The sequence below is a fragment of the Syzygium oleosum genome, unplaced genomic scaffold (genome assembly GCF_021117445.2).
Source record: "Syzygium oleosum isolate NSW1041296 unplaced genomic scaffold, Sole_v2.1 Sole_v2.49, whole genome shotgun sequence".
In the NCBI taxonomy this organism is placed as follows: domain Eukaryota; kingdom Viridiplantae; phylum Streptophyta; class Magnoliopsida; order Myrtales; family Myrtaceae; genus Syzygium; species Syzygium oleosum.
The window spans coordinates 1,989,805-2,009,143 of NW_026607533.1; the positions used below are offsets into that span (position 1 = coordinate 1,989,805).

Consider the following 19,339-nt stretch of genomic DNA (forward strand, 5'->3'; position numbering starts at 1 on the left):
TTTTTACCGAGAAAAGAAATAATATGATTGATTGATAATGGAAAACCACTGCAATGATATGATTTGGCCAAATGTATCTCTAAAATACTTTGCCGATAGGTCAAAGCTATTTCTTCCTTAAATTTATAAGTTGGAGTCAAGCTGCCTTTGTTGAAGAGGAGTTTATGTGATAATGCTAATCTAGCTCATGAATTGATAAGAACTTGCCAGGGGCTAGTGTTGTGTCCAAAGAGGATTGATCACAGCTGATCTTATGAAAGCATTTGACTTTGTCACTTAAAAATTTGTCTTTGCTGTCATGGAAGTCTTGCAGGTTCCTGATCAATTTTGGGAATGAATAAAAAGCTCTTTTTGCTAGGCCTTATATCTCCATCTCCCTTGCGAAGATCTTGAAGGCTTCTTCAAAGGTGAGAAGGGTTTGGGACAAGGGGTCCTTTATCCCCGTAACCCTTTGTCATGTTATGGAAGTATTTTCTCGACTAGTGTATAATGCAATTGAACAGGGCAAAGTCGAGTTTCATCCTGTTCAAGGTCCAAGCTCGCTCACTCGAATTGTGCGGATGATTCGTCGATCTTTTTTAAGGGATGGATTCATTGAATGAGATTCTGCATTTGTTCCAGAGATTCAAGCAAATGTCTGTCCTTAGGCTTAATCCACCAAAAACTGAGTTATATTTGGCTGGCCAAGAAGGTCAATATGTAGAAGAGATGGTGGCTTTGAGTGGATTCCCAAAGGGACATGCACCAGTTAGATATCTTGGTCTTACCCTGATTTTTTGGAAGACTTAAGTGTTAAAAGATTGCAAACCGCTTGTGGTTAAGGTCACTTCTCGAATGAATTCGTCGACTGTGCAACGTCTTTCTTTTGCTGGGAGGGTGCAGCTTATAAAAGATGTGATACACAGCTTCATAAAAGTGGGGCATTGGGTCTCCTAATGCAGCAGATTGAACTTTTTTGACAGGATGGAATTGGACTTGTGCTGTGTTTTGATCTTGTATTTGGACTGGTGTTTGTAACTTTGTGCTATATTGGCTGTTGCACATGGAGTTCGATTGGAGTTGTGACTTATGGTAGGGCTTGTGACTTATGGTAGGGCTTGTTCATGAGATCAGTCCACCTATGGGTGAGAGGTTCAGGGATTGGTCAAGATTTCACTTAGAACTTGGGCCTGCTTTTGTTGGAACCTGGTTCTCAGGTTTTTAGAATGTGAAACCTACTCCCGCATATCCGGTTTCGGGTACGCCGAAAAACTAGCCGATTTTCTTTTTGGTTTCATTTTCTTTTTTTTTTATTTCATTTTTAGTTAAGTAAAATGAAAGTGAACACAATAACAAAAAATCATCATTTGTCAATAGCAACATTCCATAAAAGATGAACACGTAAATTAAAATAAAGGGATAAGTGTCTTGGAAGTCCTAAAACTTGTCATGAAAATACAATTGAGTTTTAAAAATTGCAAAAAAGTGCAATCAGTCCCAAAAACTTATTCTGAAGTGCATCAAGTCCTTCCATTAAGTTTGTCAACTTGGCTTGATGAAAAATCTTTGAAGCGGCTTTTTTAAAATATTTTCTCTCTCCTACGTGGTGATAACGTGGCTAAACGACATCGTTTTGGTCCAAATATGATTTTTGTACAAATTTTATTTAAATAGAATAAATAATAAGCTTAATTTAAAAAAAGGAGTTAAAAACCAGCTCTTGCCATTGCCGCCCCACCATTGACAAGAACGGTCGGCGATGGTGGGGGAATGGTCGATGGGGGTTGCTAGGCCCTGGTTAGGGCCCGGCAATCCTCGCCTGGTTCGGGGGGTAGGGCCGCCACAAGTAGGGGTTGGTTGCCACGGGCGGCCTTCCCAGCGATGGTGGCGGCGACGGTTTTTCAACTATCCCTTTTTCATTTATTTAAATTTAGCTTACTTTTTAATTAAATTTAAGTAAAATGTGTATAAAAACATATTTGGACAAAAATGACGTCATTTTAACCTTATTTTTCGTGTTTTAACCACGTCATCGCTACGTAGGATAGAGAAAACATAAAAAAAAAAAGTAATGTCGGCATTTTCCGTTAGTCAAGTTGGACGGAGTAAACGGAATAGGCTTTTATTGTAACAATTTGATAAATTTTATAATTTGATTGCACTTTTTACAAGTTTTAAGATTTAATTATCTTTCGCGAAAATTTTAGAACTTTCAGAGCACTCGTCTCTAAAATAAAAAATAAAAAATTTCAAAAATATGTAACATAAATTGACTTGAGCAAAACATAAGATGGGAGTCATTGCACCATAAGATGAGAGACGGATGAGGCTTGAGAGGCAGAGCATTGTTGCAAACGAGCATAGGTCGTCAGCTAACCCTAAATTGTCTTGATACTTGACCTTCTTTCGTGCTTTCTTTCCATTTTCTCACTTTTTATTTTGCAATTTGTGTCTATCAACGCCTCAATATTTGTTTGTTTATTCCTGTGTAATTTTCCTTTTAGGGGCGTGCGTGATAACTATTCTGTTTTTTTGTTTTTCATTTTCCGTTCCCGAAACATGTTTGGAATAGAAATCCATTTGATAACGCAATTTCATTTTTTTATTTTGGACAAGTTTTTAGTCAGAAATAAGTTTGAAACGTAAGTAGAAGTTAAAATTTGATATTTTTCTATTTTTGGAACAAAAAGAAAAAAAAAACTCTTCTCATTCTTCCGCCTTTGTCTCCCTGTTGTCGGCTGGCCGCCATCACCCTGCGGCCGCCGGCCGTTGATGAATGGAAAATAGCGTAAGAGAGGAAATTTTGTATCGTTATCAAAACAATTCATGTTTTGAGAAGAGAAATTACGTATTATTATCAAACGCTTATCTCTATTTAGACATTTGTCCATGGAATAGGAAAAGAAAAAAAATATTTTTTGGAACATAATAGTTATTATTCGAGTCCTTAACTTTTCATCGCTCTGTTTTTAGGATTAGATGATCGGCTTTGGCTCTTTGTTCAGCCTGGTGACCGAGGCGGCAAATGAAATGGATTTCCTATCTAAGGGCGAAAGGTAAAATTTTCTTAAGCCCAACAACGAGGCCATTTCATCTTCCTGCTTAAAGCGTCAAAATTTTTCTTGTAAAAGAATCCGGTTCTTCGATAACCCGTTCACGTACCGGTTCTCCGGTTTCGGCCACCGATTCTACTTTTTCTTGGGCCGGGAACTTAATTGGTAACTGCGGGAACCTAGAATTTGACTAGATCCTATAGTCGGTTCGATCCAATTTAAGTTCTACCTTTCAATCCATGCTCACCTCTAAGTCCACCTATGATCTTGGTTTTAGGGATAACAGGTAACTTTCTTACCGAAAAAAATAAAATCTGAATATGGATAAAATTATTATTTTTTGTTTATTGTTATCCTTTTCAGATTATTATTATTAAACGATTATTTCATGTTAATGCAGATTTATAAAATAATAAACTAGCTCGCGTCTATTAAGGCAGGAGGTATGCCCTTTTTTACGGCACGACCTGGCGCCACGAGCGCCTGATTATCCAGAGGGCCATTTTCGTCATTTCCCGGCGCCGGACGAAATGAAAAGTTACCGAGGGGAGAAGGAAATGCGGAGAGCGACTTCAGTGACGACGGTCATCCATGGCGTGAGAGAGACGGTGGGAGGCGTTTCTTTCTCCTCTTGCAGTGGAGACGACGCTGCTCTTTGCTTCTCCTTCGCGGCTTCCGCCCTCCACCATAATCGGAGCTCTCGTCTCTCCCGGTACGGGTTTCTCTCGCTCCTTTCCGTGGTCTTTTTCGCGAATAATTTGGCCGGAGAATCGGAACTACTTGGCCCTCTACGATGTCGATGCGGTATGGCGTTGTGTTTGTCGCTTGATCGCTGTTTTCTTGCTCCTTCGATCGTAAAGTTCGTTCCTTTGGCGCAGATTTCTTGTGGGTATTGATCGGTTGGCCCCTGAGTCATCTGTCTAGCAAGAACGATGAAGTAATTGGCCCGGAAATGGGGGCTTGTGCCCGGCGTCGTCGAATTTATCGGCGTTCGCGCAGCCTTTTTACGATCCACAGTTCGACCAATATCCCAATTCGATTCCTTTTTATGTGGATTCCGTCCAGCCGCCGTTTGATCAAGGACCCGTGAATTCTTCGCGCAACGCCGGGCGAATCCGTACCCCTCTAGTGCAAGAACCGATTGGTTTCCCGCATCGAAACCGGAGTTCGATGTCGGGACTTATTTAAACGCCTACGGTTACTCGGGTTCGGAGACTGTTGATGGAAAATACCCCTTTACCTTCGTGGAACTCTGTTGATGTTGGATTGAATGATAAGTTTGGTCGTGTTCTGATGGCTCGAAGGTACCGTCATGGAAAGTGATGCGTTTACCCCTTCAATGTGTCGTCTGGGGTGGTTCAGGGTGCTCCCTCTGGGCTGGCTGCTCCAGGCGCGATTATGGCAGGATATCTTCTCCCTTTGATGCAAATTTGGATAAGTTGCCTTGTGATGATCAAAGCAAAAGTGTGAGTTTGGGAGATACAGTTGAATCAAGTGGCCCTTGGAGCGAGCAGGCACTGAGAGATACCATGGTAAAAGTGAGGATTTAGGTGGGGTTACTGCTTGAAGGAGCCAATTGCAGCTCCATTAATGACTGAAACTTGTACAAATGGAGGTATACTTATTCTCATTCGTCTCTACTTTTTCTGATAATAATGTAATAATGTTGTTGTACACGGTTTTTCATGTACTAATCTCTTTCGTGCATGCTGTTCATATGCTGACATAGCGAGTCCAATAGTGTTTTCTTGTGCTCTGTTTTCAATTGAATTAGTTATGTAGAACAGACTATGATTACTAATGGAAGCTCAAATGAAGATAAGAAAGCAGGAGATCTGATTATATGTTCCTTCCTCCTTGTGTTCTCGAGGACTTCATTATACATCTAATGGCTTGAGTACACGTGCAGGAGCTTCTCATAGTGATGGTCTTTCGGAGTTGGGAAAAGCATGGTGGATTTCTAAGCAGAAAACATGTAGATGGTAGGCGATTTCTTGCTTGCGCAGCCAGATTATGCTTATTCGGTCTCTGACATCATCCTTTTATGTTTTTGTCATCCAGCATCATCAAGCTTGGATTTGCCTGGAATGTTTCATGAAACATATCCTCAGGCAGCAATGTCAAGTTATCTTCGAATCTTGGGAAGAAACAGTGGCCATATGCTCATATAGATGAAAATGTTGTGTCAAATCATGTTGCAAGTGCGAATGGTGGGAATATGATTTTGGGATCTTTTCTCTGCCCCCAGATGGGACCTCCAGCTGATGGATTTGTCTCGGGGAACGGTGAAGTTTCATTAGGAGGTCAAAGAGAAGGGTATGCACAGTGCTAATGAGTACTATGCTGGCATTATGCTATCCAGTGTAAATGAGCCTCAGTACCTGCAAGCTTCTGGTGATAAATTACTGTTTGATGGCACCGATCTCGGGAAGGTGTGCCACAGCGTGGTAGTTTATTCGTGAATGGTGGTAAGTCTGTAGCGAAATCTATGCCTGCACCCTCAATGGGATTCCCAATTGATGGTTTTAGGTCTCAAACTGGTGAAGTTTCTATTGGAATCACCAAGAATGGTAGAGATGTGTGCTAATGAGCTCTATGCTGGCACTATGCTGTCTAATGTGACGAGCCTTGGTCTGTAAAAGCTTTTGGAAGCAAGTCACAGCTTGATAGCACGAGTCTTGGGAAAAATGTGCTACAGCATGGTTCTAGTGTGTATGATGGGGACTCTGTTGCCAAATTGTTGCCTGCAACCACATTAGGATTCCCAATTGATGATTTTAGCCCTCAAACTGGTGAGGTTCCTATTGGAATCACAAGAATAGTGCTAATGAGCTCTATGCTCGCATGATATTGTCTAATGTAAATGAGCCTCAGTCCATGCAAGCTTTTGGAAGCAAGTCACGGCTTGATGGTGCCAGTCTTGGGGAAAATTGTGTCACAGCATGATTCTATCGTGAATGATGGGAACTGTGCTATGAAACCTTTGCTTAGCACACTGTGGGATCCCAGTTGATGGCTTTAGCTCTCGAGCTGGTGAAGTTTCTTCTAGGAGATCACAAGGATGGTAGAGGCTGCACTAATGAGTGCTATGCTAGGATTCTTCTATCTAGTGTAAACAAGCCTCCATTCGTAGGAGTACGTGGAAGTGAATCACAGTTTGATAGTGCAGATCTTGGGATCCAACTAGGGAGAAAGGGATTTTACCTTTGAGGAACCATACCATCTAGAAGATGAGAAGACCGATCAAATAGCAAATGTGATTCGAAAGATGCATTTCATCATTTAGCTGGGGCAAATTTGGAATGTGAAGATCCTTTGACGTCGGATCAATTCAATTTAGCACTGGAGCATCATCGTACTCTGCTGTATGCTGAAAAGCACACTGGTGCCAATTCTGGAACCGGAAATCCTCATGTAACGTTAGACAGATTTAGTTTGCCATCGAAGGAAATCATGCCTTGAATTCTGCTGGGAGCCCTTCTGTGGGTTTACTTCAGTTTGAACATGTCGTGGACTCTCCTTGCTGGAAAAAGCAGTTGCACACTCAAAGCACAGGGAGGAACCTGAGGCAGAAGCGATTGTGATCTGCTACAGGACCTTCAGATCTTTGGCAATACCTTATATCCTACTAAGGTCTCTTCTGATAAACCAAGCGCAGGAAAGTACTCTACAAAGGTGGATGTAGTAACAGAGCTTCAGTGTCACCCCTCAGTGCTGCATGCCTTTGTTAATCCATCAGGCAGAGAGGAAGATCCAATGATAGTGAGGATGTTTGGCTTGAGTGATTCAAAACAGGTTCCGTTTTCCTAATGATGTCGGGGAATCTGCTGGACATTGCATTACGTGCCAAGAATCAATCGGTGATTCTAGCGCTAAACTTTCTCATCCCACACAGCAGAGTTCAGGAGAAGGCGATGTGACCTCTGACAAAGGGCACACGCCCACCCATCATGTCTCTGATACAAATGAAAATGATTCTTTCAAAATGGATCCACCTCAAGGTTGCTTCTTTCTATGAAGCATGTGTTGGAATCAACCAATGCAGTAGATAATTCTCCTGGACTTGCCCAATGGGATAGGGGACCAGTAATACCAATGGTAGATGGACAGATGCTTGTTTCAACTTTGCATAATCTTTCAGAGTTCCACTTCTCCATTCATGTTTAAGTGGTGCTTGCGACTTGAAGGAAAGAGACGCTGATGTCATTCAAAAGGTGATTGATAATCTTTGTGCATGTTCTTCGAAGAATGTTGAGCAGATGACTACAGCCCAAAATACATAATTCTGAGGAACCCATGTGCAAAGAGTTTTGAAGCATCACCATGATCTTGACATAGTAATCTTGTTGATCTCCTGCCTTCCTTTTCAATTTCCTACCTAACATTAGTTGATGCTAATATTGCTAGAGCATGAAAAGACACTCTTTAACGGCAAAATGTGGATGGTGATAATCTCAAAGTGGATGACAACTAACTTGCCAATGAGGATAATTTAGCCTTTTTGAACTTTAGGTGATAATCTTCTCGTGAATCTAGAAATTATATCTCAAGCATTTGGTATCCCTTTGCTAGTTCGTTTTCATGTTTATATGTAATGAGGTGGCTTGATCTTTTGGCTTTCAGTCGCAAGTAATAGCCGTTGAGGCAATTGAAAGCATTCTGAATAATTGGGACATGGGAAATTCGAATGCATGTTTTCCTCGCACGTTGTGCTGCACCATATTCTGAAGGGCCTATAACTATGAAGAGATTTGTGGCACAGGCCTATTTACCATCTGAGTATATTGTCAAGATAGATCTAACATGACGAAGACACTTCGAGTTTTATTCAAGAATCAGATAGACAATGGAAAAGGAAGGCGATGACACAGTAAAGTGATGGCTTTATCTGTAGAGTATGGGCACCATCTCCTTTTTCCACCTGCTAAATTCCATGACACTAATAACTAAAATGTTGTGCAATTAAATATGCATGTTGTGATGTTAAGTGAACTACACCTACATGTTGATTCTTAATACGAATTGAAGCTACCTTTGGCAGGATATCATCTACAATTGCTAGTCCATTTTTAACCCGCTTCTTTGATCTGGTTTATTGATTTATTTTTGCTTCTGCCTATTCTTGAATATCTAGTTTTGAGTTAGAGCGTTCTAGATTGGTTGTTTTCTGCTGAAAAAGGATAACTGGGTTTTTTCCCACAGAGTGCTAGTACAAATATGCCTCCTCTTGCCAGTGCATTTTCAGTAAATATTCAAGTCAGATTGACAATCACTGTGCCTTTGACAAGCAGAGGCAAGATACACTGAGTTTGATATTAAGGTTGAAAGTTCTTCCTGAACTTTCCTCCTCTAGAGGTAACCTGATGACAAAGGCGATGCCATGACCCAGGTATTTCTTTTAATACTCTGTAACCCCCCTTCCATGGAAAGGTTGGAACTATATAAGCTAGTGGATCAATAGAAACTGAGTAAATCTATTGTGGATAACTTTGGAGGCTATCAAGAAGATTCTCAGTGAGAATTTTCAGGTTGAGGATGATTCACAGCCACAAATACGCTTATTTAAGAACTTGTGGCTTGAGAGGCCCAGGAAGCAACTCTATGTTCCATGAATTACAAGGCTCGCTTCAATCGCATGAGAGTTGAGATGGATAGTTCCAGGTCCAATGAACTGGAAGGGTTGGGACTGAAGTCGTGAACATATCTATCTTGCACTGACCAATCAGATTCTTCCTAACTTCTCATAATTAGCGGTTCTTTATTGCTGATTTACTTGGAAATAATTTGGATGTGGAGAACTTATCAGATATTGGAGTTGCTATTCAATCAAACGAAGATGATAAATTGTTGGCTGGGACAAAGGAGCCATGAAAAGCCTGAGAAGCTGCATGCCTCTGTTCAGAAGTCCGACTGTGGTCAGCACTATTGGCAGCATGATCGATTCTACCACCAACCTTTTAGCTCAAAGTTGCTGGCCTCATAACTTAAGTACTAAAAATACTCCAAATGTGGAGGAACAAGGGCCTCTGAAAGTGTCTCCTGATCTCAGCAGGACTGCAGAATTGACAGCCGGAGCATCCAAAGAGAATGGTAGCTGCTTGCATCTGAAATCTCTCTGAATTCTCCTGTAACAGGTGCAATCTGCTGCACTGACCCCGTGGAGGCTTCTCAGGTATGACCAGATTGAAAATCCTGAAACAATGGGGCCAGGCTTAAGTCCTGAAAATCAGACACAGATTCCTCCAGATTCAGTTGATCTACGGGAGTGCGCCCCGAATGAACCAGTTGCTAGAGAAAAATTGACCGAGGAAAACACGACCCTTTCTGGTGGCAAGTTGAAAATGGAGTCACGCGGTGGTGTTGGAGATAGTCAAATACTCCATTCTCGAAGGAAAGATGAGCTCAAAACCCCGCTCTCTGCAGGTTGGCAGGACTGCTCATCAGACTGGGAGTATGTGCTGAAAGAGGAGATTACTGGCAGAGATATCGAACCTTGACTCGGGGAGTTGAGTGTTCCTCAAGATGTGAGTGATCACCTCATGATTTACTGGATCTGTATCTCCTGTCTATGTTATGTAGAACCCTCTGGTGAACCCGTGAATTGCTCTTATGGAGCTGGTCTCCGAAACTTGTATATATCTTTCCGGAATGCTCTGGCGTACTTCAAGCTAAATAAGACAGAGTTGCGCTTGCATGTGTTGTGCTTCTTCTGAAGCTAAGTAAGACAAGTTACTGTTGCGTGCTTTATTCCCATCAAATAAGCTCAGCTTCAACTGAGCTTAGATTAAGCATGCTCAAGCATTCATGTCCACCCAACAGCATGTTTAAATTTGTGCAAGAGCGAGCTTGGCTCGACCACGGCTAAAGACGGTTGACGACTCAAAAACCAAACTACTTGCATTAGGGTCAGCGGCCAAAGACGCTTGTAAGACTAATTTGTTATTTTCCCATTTTTTGCTTGATTGATAAACACGTTTTTTTCATCCATTAATTATTGATAAGGTAGGAGAAACCAATACTTTGTTATTATTATCGCCTTATGTGAATGTGGAAAATGACGAAACGAGCCTGCTACAGTGCCTGCCGAAGCGAAGCCAAGTTTATGATTAGTACTTAGACCTTGACCATTTCTCGACCAAATTCAGTCCACAGTGAAGAAACCAAATCACAGTGCAAACAAAACGTGACCGTTTATCCCCATTGGTTTCAGTTTCGAGTTCGGTTTGAATCGCCTGAAGCAATTAAGTTTTCACCTGTTAGGCTATTTGCGACTGGAAAGTGAGACGCATGTGATCAATGGCTACTCAATAACGTAGACTAGTCACTATATATCTTTCCAAGAAGCTGAAAAGGAGATTTGGTACAGCCATGTTTACAATATTCAGGTGAATTGTTGACAAAACGCCCTTGTTTTAATTTCTCTTCTACGAGTTCAAGAATAAAGGGGCCGATACAGAAAGCGAATACATGCTGCAATAATTCAACCGAATAAACCTAAACAATTCTCAAAGCTCATCACCAAAAAAAGCCAGACAACAAACCCTGATAGACCCTCTTTAGGTAGTAAGCTCCATGATAGCACCAACAATATCCCCATTGTGTGTCTTGAGAGCCTTCACGGCCTTGCTCCTCGAAACTCCAGCCTGGGTCATCACCAAGTCAATGTCACGGGGGCTCAACCCCATTCTCGAAATCGATCTCTTCCTCTTCTTCATCAGCCTGTGCTGCTGGGGCTGTGTGGCTGAAGTGTCGGTCCTGCCCATCACAGATCCCATGTCAGGTATCCTGAACTGCTGGGCAGCTTGTCTGCACAGTTGTGAGCTCAAGTCTTCAATCTTCGCCTCCCCAAATATGACATAAGTCTCAGAGTGAGGGCTCTTGAAGACATCGGGCTTTGAGATGAAGAATAGGACCCTGAAACACCAGAATTTGTTCTTAATAACATGCCATTGTTTATGTAAGCAAAACAATTTCAACTATAAGCGAACTAAGACCCTCCATTTTTCAGATTCATCTATAAGTGGATCTTCCATAGCCACCGGACACCATTTAGTGCCATCTATCAATGTGACCCACACAATTCAGATTTCATCTAGTTTTGCTAAATTATATAAAGGATGAAGTATCAAATGCATGACAGAGAATTGAAAGGAAAAGTACTCCGCGTTCTGCTTAGTTCTTTTGATTGTGACCCTGCTTACACCAGTTACACAGGTTTCATGCCCAGCTTCAACATTGCCTTCCGACTCTTCTTCTCACTTCTGCTCTGCTTGAACCCCCATTTGCACCTGCACATTCATGTTGTTTGGATTCTTAAATCCCAAAGCAGCAGCTGACAAAATCAAATAGAAATTTGCATTTGTAGGAATTTTCAAGAAGCTTCAGTAAAACAATCCTACATGGCTCAAGCAGACTGCAAGTATATACCGTACAGAGACCCAAAAACTGCACCAATAAGCTTGAGCCAAAACATAAAATCCAATTATACTCACTGAAACAACTTCCTGATTCACATACTAAACCCAAAGGGAACCAGCCTTCAGCGAACTATAAAGAAATTTAAGACTTGTGTTTGTATGTTTGCATCCAGTGAGCTAATTAAACCAATCCAAAAGCAGAAAGTTTCATATCATGAAATCTCTATGTGGTTTACTGAGTTGATTTCTAACTAAAACAGAAACCAAAGAACTGTCTTTCTATGGTCTCTATCAAGCGTGATCTCTTTTACTAAAAGTACAAATTAGCAAATCTGAGCAGGCCCTCGCCACACCCAACACTCTATCCCACAAATAAAAAGTAGCACACATCTGTATCTTCAGTTAAACAGACAAACTTAGTATCACAATCATTGCTCTCTGTTGAAAATGCAAAAGTGGAAACATTCGCAACAGCGACACCCCTTTTAGAGATGAAAGAATGGCTGGGATTATCCTACCCACCTACAATGATTTCCCTTGGACAGAGCACTTGCATTTGCTCCACCTAAACTAGAGTAGGCCAGTAAGTTCAAAAGAACTTCATCTGAAAAAATCAACTTTCGCAATACGACTTCAACAAACACTAGACACCCTCCGAAGGTCACACCTCAGAATTCTCCCGAGCCATCCCATTTGGCGAAAAACAATCCCCTCCGATTCAAAACAATCCTCCTCAAACACATGAACAAACTCCATTCCCAATGAAAAATAGCGACCGCCCGTATACGAATCAGCAAACTTCAAACAGCTACAAAGCCAAAACCGAGCAAAATCACACAAACACCTCCCAAAAGTAAAGACCAAATGAATTAACAAAAAAGACCCTGAGCGATTTGCATCTTCCTTATCATCGTCGTCGTCGTCATCATCCTCATCGTCGTCCTCACCTCGTCCCATATCGTCGTCCTTCACGTCCTCGACAATGGGTTCGTCGTTCTGAAACCAAAAAAACGAACAGTTGACCGGAACCCAACCACCACCCCCTCCGCCCCCAGGCGTTCCGCACCCAGCAGACGGGAAAAAGCTTGCGAATTTGAAGTACCTGAGGCTTCTTCTCAGGCTCGAGGACCTGCTCAGTCTCAGGTCCGGCAGGTTCGACGACAGAAGCCGGTGACATTTCACCGTGCGGGGAGGACTGCGAGTTCGAGAGAGAGCCAAGAGCTGAAAGAAGGTGAAGCGATAGGGTTATGGACTGTTACGAGATTTACTTGTTCCAGAGTTCTGTCCGTGTCAGCGGTCCCGGATAAGGGTTTGCTTCAACCGGGTCGGGTCGGGTCGGAGTCAGGTCGGCCCTCCATGAACATTTCTGCTTACATCAATTTTTTGCAAATTCCGATTTATTAATCAGAATTCAGTACATTAGACTTGGTCAGATGTATAACAAGATTCGTCCACTAAATTGCCTAATTCCCCCTTTCATTTTCTCCCTCTTTTTGTGATGACGTGGAATTTCAGATTAGGTGGATACCACTAGAATGCCCTTGTTGACGATCCTTTACTCAGAAGCAGGTATCTAGGGTTCTCGAACGATGTGATATCTTATACAAACTTGATGATTTTATGAGCCATCATATTGAACTTCCGTATATTTAGTGTCACATGAGCCCATATAAATTGAAGCAGATCCAACTATTATATTTCCCAATTAATATTGTTTTAATGGAACTTGTGTAAGCTTGCCAAATTCAAATGAATAACGATTCATTTTTATTGTTATCGGACCTAAATCTCCGATGTTCAATTCGTCGATAAGCGTGTGTTTGTTAATTGTCTATTTTGTAACGCAAGATGTGTTCGTGATACACACGTCGCAATTTGTTTTTTAAATTAATTCTCGGTCTCGATTTCGCCCATACCTCGTTATATTCTATTCATTGCATTTTGTGCGTTTGTATTAATCACTACAGGCTCAAAGCGAAACCACATCACTACTTTTCAAGAGAGTTAGTAACACTGAAGGTATGGTAAGCAAATAACGGTTCAAACCGTTAAGCCGAATCAAACCAAACCATTTCAATAAAAATGGTTCCAAAGCTGAACTAAACCCGTCATTTGTGATTTTGGTTGGTTTTCAAGAAAAGTAAAGCCAAATCGAACCATGAAACTATGTTGTATAGCCAGTAATTTTCTTATCATTTATAGATGAGCTAGCACTTTTTTTAAGAAGAATTGATATTCATTGTGAATTTATGAATTGTGTTGTAAGTGTAGACTTTGGTTTGCTTCATGGAATGAATGCATCTTCTGAACTTAGTCAGTGAAAGTTTAACCTCATGATAGGACCCTAAAAAATACGGAGAAAAAGATGAAAGAAGAAACAAACGGTTTATTTCGGTTTCCAGATTAGATAAGGAGTAACAAATATGGTTCGACCTGGTTTGGTTCCTGACTACATCAAATTTTGGTCTGGTTTCAATTTCTCTTTTCTCAAATGGTACATGAGCGTTTGATTTGGTTTGAGCACCAGACCGCACCAAACATACACGTGTTCACTTATAATCGGGGAAACATATCAGCTGGCAGCGCATTATTTCGATGAATCATTTCTTCAGACAGACAGAAGATCATGTAAACTATAATTTAACACAGGCTTCAAAAGGAACTAGGAAGCAAAAAATACCTTAAACACAGAAGCAGAATTTGCAGGTTGAGAGCACAAAATCACTATGCCATGTTGACAGAATGATATGAAATTCTCTAAGCACACAGTTTTCTCAGCTCCCTATGGATATTTTGCACTCTGGTTAACATTTAGGCATAGCAAATGGAGCCAGTCCCGGACGGAATATGAGCCGCGAGCCGTTGGACCAAATATAACAGCATGTGACCAGCTTCCCTGATCTCCATTTAGCTTACCTGAAGCAGCTCGCAAATTCAAGTGTCAAACTCATGCATGTCCACTTTCAAAATCTGGCAGGCAAACAATGAATTTTAACTAAAATAACGATTTTGATCCCACCAAATTCTGAAATTGGACCTTCTGCTTCAAAACGGATCAAATGACTGTACAATCAAGTTCCTTGATTCCAAAAGCTGTCCTATACAAATTACCCTTTCATGAGCACAAGGTCAATGGCGGAAACCAAAGGGCAAAAATAGGGACATGATCAGCTGATCAACAGAAGTGCAAGAGCATGAATTGATCATCAGAAAGGAAAGAGCACAATGCTGCTCACTGTATGCCGGCGAGATGCTATCAGAAGTATCCACTACTTTCACCACGAACTAGCAAGAAAACAGACAATATAGAGAGTCAACCCCAGTACCATTTATCCTTCCCTCTTTTTCCTCGATTTCTTCTGCCTCTTTGACTTCCACCTTTGGTCGTGCTCTGTGGCATCACAATGGCCTTTATTGGACCACTTCTTACAGGGGCAGCTGAATCGCATACATAGCAGTAGCACTGCATGAAGCAAAGCAAAAATGAACAAAGTTAGGATCGGTTCCATGGTTCAATTACAAGTACAAATGTTGAGAGCTAATATTGAGAACAATCATCTGGCCGCAGGATTCATGTGTGGTCAGTACCAGCTCGCAGTATCTTTCATGGGGCGTAGTTGCAAGAGGAAATTTCTGACAAAGATGCCTTGAGTGCAGGAAGTCTCTACAAACTACCTGTCCATAATCATCAGTAGCAACTAGCAATCGAAATGCTTAAATCATTATCAACTGAGAAAAGAAATAGTCATGGAAACACTCTTCAAAGATACTTGCACAAAATTTCAGGGAACCAAATAATACACAATGCAACATCTGACTAAGCTAGTAAAAAGAAGTGAGATAGGCATCATCATAAGCCGCAACTAGAAAATTGTGATTGCTTCCTGACACTATAGACTTGAAGTCCAGTCCCACGATCAATTAAATCTGTTCTCGACTTTCAAGTAATAGGGATAACAACTACATATGAGGATAGCACTCCATTCTCAAGCATAAAAAAGAAAGACACATACGACCCTCTCCGACGAGTTGAACTTTTTGAAATAGTCAATTATGCAGTCAACTCGAAATGGTATCCGGGTCAAGAGCCCATATAAATTTCTCAAAATCTTCTTTAGTTACCTCTCCCTTCTCTTTGTGCTATCGGTTTCAACTAGTCGCAGTAATCCCCAATTCTGACATTTGACAGGCTCTAACAATCCTAAGTACACCAAACACAGCTAATAAGCAGCTGCAGTTCAAATTATACAGTGAATTAATCGTCATCAAAATTACCTACTCTACCCAAGTATTTCCATGACTAGCTGAGTATATTCCCAACGATTCTCAACATACGTTATTCTTATCAGTTCGCCCACAAGCGAAACAGGACAAACATGGAGACCATCTTCGTCGAAACAGTCAAACCCACGAGAACATAGAGACAGCCCACAGATTCACTCGGCGGCAGCCAAACAGAGCACACAGAAAACCACAGTCAAGCACGAAACAAAGCGAAGCACACAGAAAAAGGAGCAGCTCGCGACAAGAGCACAGACACCTGTCCTTTCTCAGCGATGACGACGAGGTCCCTTGGACCCATCGTCGCCACCAGCCTCGGCCATCGCCACGGAGAGCCTGGAGATGCGGTCGGGCAAGGATTCGAAGCAGGATGAAGCAGTCCTCGGTCTCTTCAGAGCAGCTTGACGTCTTCGTCCCTCGTCACGCAGAGGACATTGCCTGATCCGGGCTCGGGTCACGCCGGCGTAGCCGGAGGTCGCCGACAACGGCGAGCACTTCGCCATGGTGTGAGGAAAGGGTTCCTCTTCCTGCGATGCGAGTAGGGTTTGGAGGGCGAAATGCAAGATCGCTGAATGATGGAGAGAGAAAAGAGAGGGAGTGGGATTTCGAACACTGGGGAGAGGAGATACGGTGACCGTTTGGCTCCACCACGCGAGTACGAGGATCCCCAAGATATATTTTCAAATGCTCATGCCATAAAAAAAACACCTCGAACCGGTGTACTCGTATTATATCTACCCAGATTAATTTTGTATCACCAAAACTCTCAAATTTGAATATTTGTGTCGCATTTATTCCCATTAATTTTGAGTCACAAAGAAATTCGACGAATACACTTTGTGCACATTTGCTCAAAAAATGATAAATCCGTATCACATTAACCTCAAATTGTGATAAATTTGAAATTTTTCCGGGGTAAGCAGAGATGGGTAAATTGATTTGGAAATGCATGACCTTGACAAGGGTGTACCGATTTGAAATTTTTGTGATGGGATAAATGTATACGCATTCACGGTTTTAAGTTAAATGCGGTATAGATGTACCGGTTCGGGAGTTTTTGTGACAAAAAAAATTAGTTATGGAGTAAGCGTGATTTGAGGTTTTGGTAATATTAATTTTATTAAGGAGTGATGTTTAAGATGTTATTAGGAATGGGCACTGAGCAGTGCTGTCCGTACCATACAGACCGATATGTCTGGAGGCCTATCTCGAGGCTGACCTGTTATCCTTTTGCTTTCAGGCCATTGCCTGACCCAAACGGGACATCTTTCCCCATAGCTTTGAGGTTGTGTCTCGATCTCCTACGTACGAAATCTAAGGGACTGGTTCCTATGGAGTGAAGAAGATTCACCTTGGTCTAGTTCCACGCCTTATGGCGATTGGACTAAGCCTTTCCATTGATTGAGCCCATGAAGCCAGGGCCTTTGATGCCCCCAGCGGTTAGTCGGCCGCCGACAGTCCGACCTCCGACCAAGATTAAAAAATTTCCTATAAAATAGAGGTCTCTCGCCTCTCATTTTCCATCTTCATTCTTCTCTTACAAATTTTCACTCTTTCAAAAAAATTAAAAATTTGCTGATGAACTCCACTATGCATTCTTGATTCCTAAGCCATTTGATCTTACAATAGACCTCTAAGCTATCCAATCCATTCGGATAGTGAGTCTGTGCCTTTGGCTGATAGTGGCACTGATTCTTTTACGACCCTGGGATGCAGGAAACTCTCTATATGCCCTCCACCAAAAGAAAACACAAAGAATTTCATGACTATAACGTGACCCTTGTGTCCCGAGATGATTTTTCGAAAATGCGAGGATAATAGTGGGCGTCTGCCCACCTTGAAGCGAAACACAGACACCCCTCCCCTTGGCGAAAATCCCTATACCTGAATGATGTCTTGCAGACTTTGTGGCGACAAACGTCCACTGTTTGAAAGACATTCAAAATCAAGTCCCACCCCAATGGTAAGAAGAAGGATGTGCGCGCGATACATGGAAGCACTTATCCAGCCAATTTAGATGTGGGATGGGCCGCTTGAGAAGAGCACCAAGACAAACATAAGCACTGAAAATACGCCGGGCCTGGGGAAGATAAACTAGTTCAATGGGTTGGTAAAGCTCGCCATCGAGCAACCCCTTTCGGCTTCGCCGAAGACGTGAGGAGTTCTTTCTACTACGTGCGAGGCGGGCACGACAACTGGATTTTGGGGACCCATTCCACGCGATCAATGAACACAAGGAATGGTTAATCTAACGTTCCCTTACCCTCCGAGCAGTGACATTAGCATATCAGGTAGTCACTTTTTCTGTTTATAACAATGTGACTTTGAACAATCTCCATATGGACCTTGTCTGCAGTGTACGAAGTACATTTCTGGATCGCATAACTTGACATGGGATGAATCTGAATTGCTTAGCCGTATCCAAAGAAGGCATATTTGATAATTAATTAAATTTCCCGAAATGCATGTTGGACTAAAATATTGACTCAATCATAGATGATGATTTTTTTAAGGCCTTGAATATGTAATTTTACTTAAATTCTAGGGTATAGTGTAGTGTTGAGAAGTTCCTCAAGAATCCAGGTTCGATTGATCAAAGTTGATCAAATTTAGTACAGACAACTTCGTCAACAATATATAAGAACTATATTACTTACCATCATTATATATCACAACTTTGATGAAAAAACCTATAAATATCTCATTGAATAACATCTTAGTTTAGATATTTGTGAATTTCCACAGCGATAACACGGATATAGATTTTTTTTCCTTCTACAATTGGAATTGACTCGTAATTAAGTTCTTGATGGTTGCTCGATTGATGTCTATCGCTGCAGCTCTATGATGAACCATTTGAATCTACACGAAATGTAAAAGATGTGGGTGTGAGCTTAAAAATCCTGGGGGACCTAAGTTCTAATTGCCATTGCCAGAATTCTTGCCACCTTCGCGTCTCCAGAGCCCACAACAATTTAGACCGTGAAAAGCTAGAGTACAAATGGACCATTTCCACTTCTTGCTCGAAGAGTTGGATTCATTAAACTAAAAGCTCGTCCAGAATATATAAAGACATAACGGAATATTAGACTGGCTTTGCTATCTCTACATACTTATTACTTCGTCTAATTCATTTTGTGTCCAAGACTCGACCTGGTCAAGAGAAGTAGGGGTATTGATTGGCTCGTGTTCTGTGGACGGCACACGTGAATAGTTTTGAAGGTTGGAACTTTTTGTGTCTGAGAGAATCAAGATTAGTGTATAGAACAAAATGTCCTAGGATATTGTGGCCAAAATCTAGATTTCCAAGGGCAAGAATATGGTCTGAGATAAAGTCTCAAAGTGTATTTGCTCAATTGTCCCGGTCCCTCTACTTATTTAACCGATATCAAAGAATGTAGAAGTGTTAGATGGCATGGTGATATCTCGGACGCCCGTCGCTGGAGCAAAGCCTTAGTGTAATGGTTACTCCAATAGCAAGGGGTGTACATAAATCAAGAGACGAGGAGTACATAACCTATGGAGTGCGTTTGTTTTATTGAAAATTTATGATAAAAAAATAATTTCCAACAGCGAATTATTTTCCAAGGAAAATTGTTAGTTTGAATT

The 19,339-nt window shown here is 41.5% G+C and overlaps 1 protein-coding gene and 2 pseudogenes across 1 annotated transcript; 1 reads left to right on the top strand and 2 right to left on the bottom strand.

The window, feature by feature from the left end:
• The first annotated feature begins 3,562 nt into the window (after positions 1-3,562).
• On the top strand, positions 3,563-9,608 carry LOC130136742 (uncharacterized; annotated as a pseudogene).
• An 804-nt stretch (positions 9,609-10,412) lies between these two features.
• On the bottom strand, positions 10,413-12,626 carry LOC130136753 (nascent polypeptide-associated complex subunit alpha-like protein 2; annotated as a pseudogene).
• A 2,107-nt stretch (positions 12,627-14,733) lies between these two features.
• LOC130136729 (RPM1 interacting protein 13-like) lies at positions 14,734-16,075 on the bottom strand. The gene is made up of 3 exons (XM_056306961.1): positions 15,990-16,075; positions 15,038-15,124; positions 14,734-14,912 (listed from the first exon to the last, which is right to left on the bottom strand). Exons 1-3 carry the CDS (start codon positions 16,029-16,031, stop codon positions 14,763-14,765), a joined length of 279 nt encoding a protein of 92 aa, XP_056162936.1. The 5' UTR covers positions 16,032-16,075; the 3' UTR covers positions 14,734-14,762.
• Between the last annotated feature and the right edge of the window lie 3,264 nt (positions 16,076-19,339).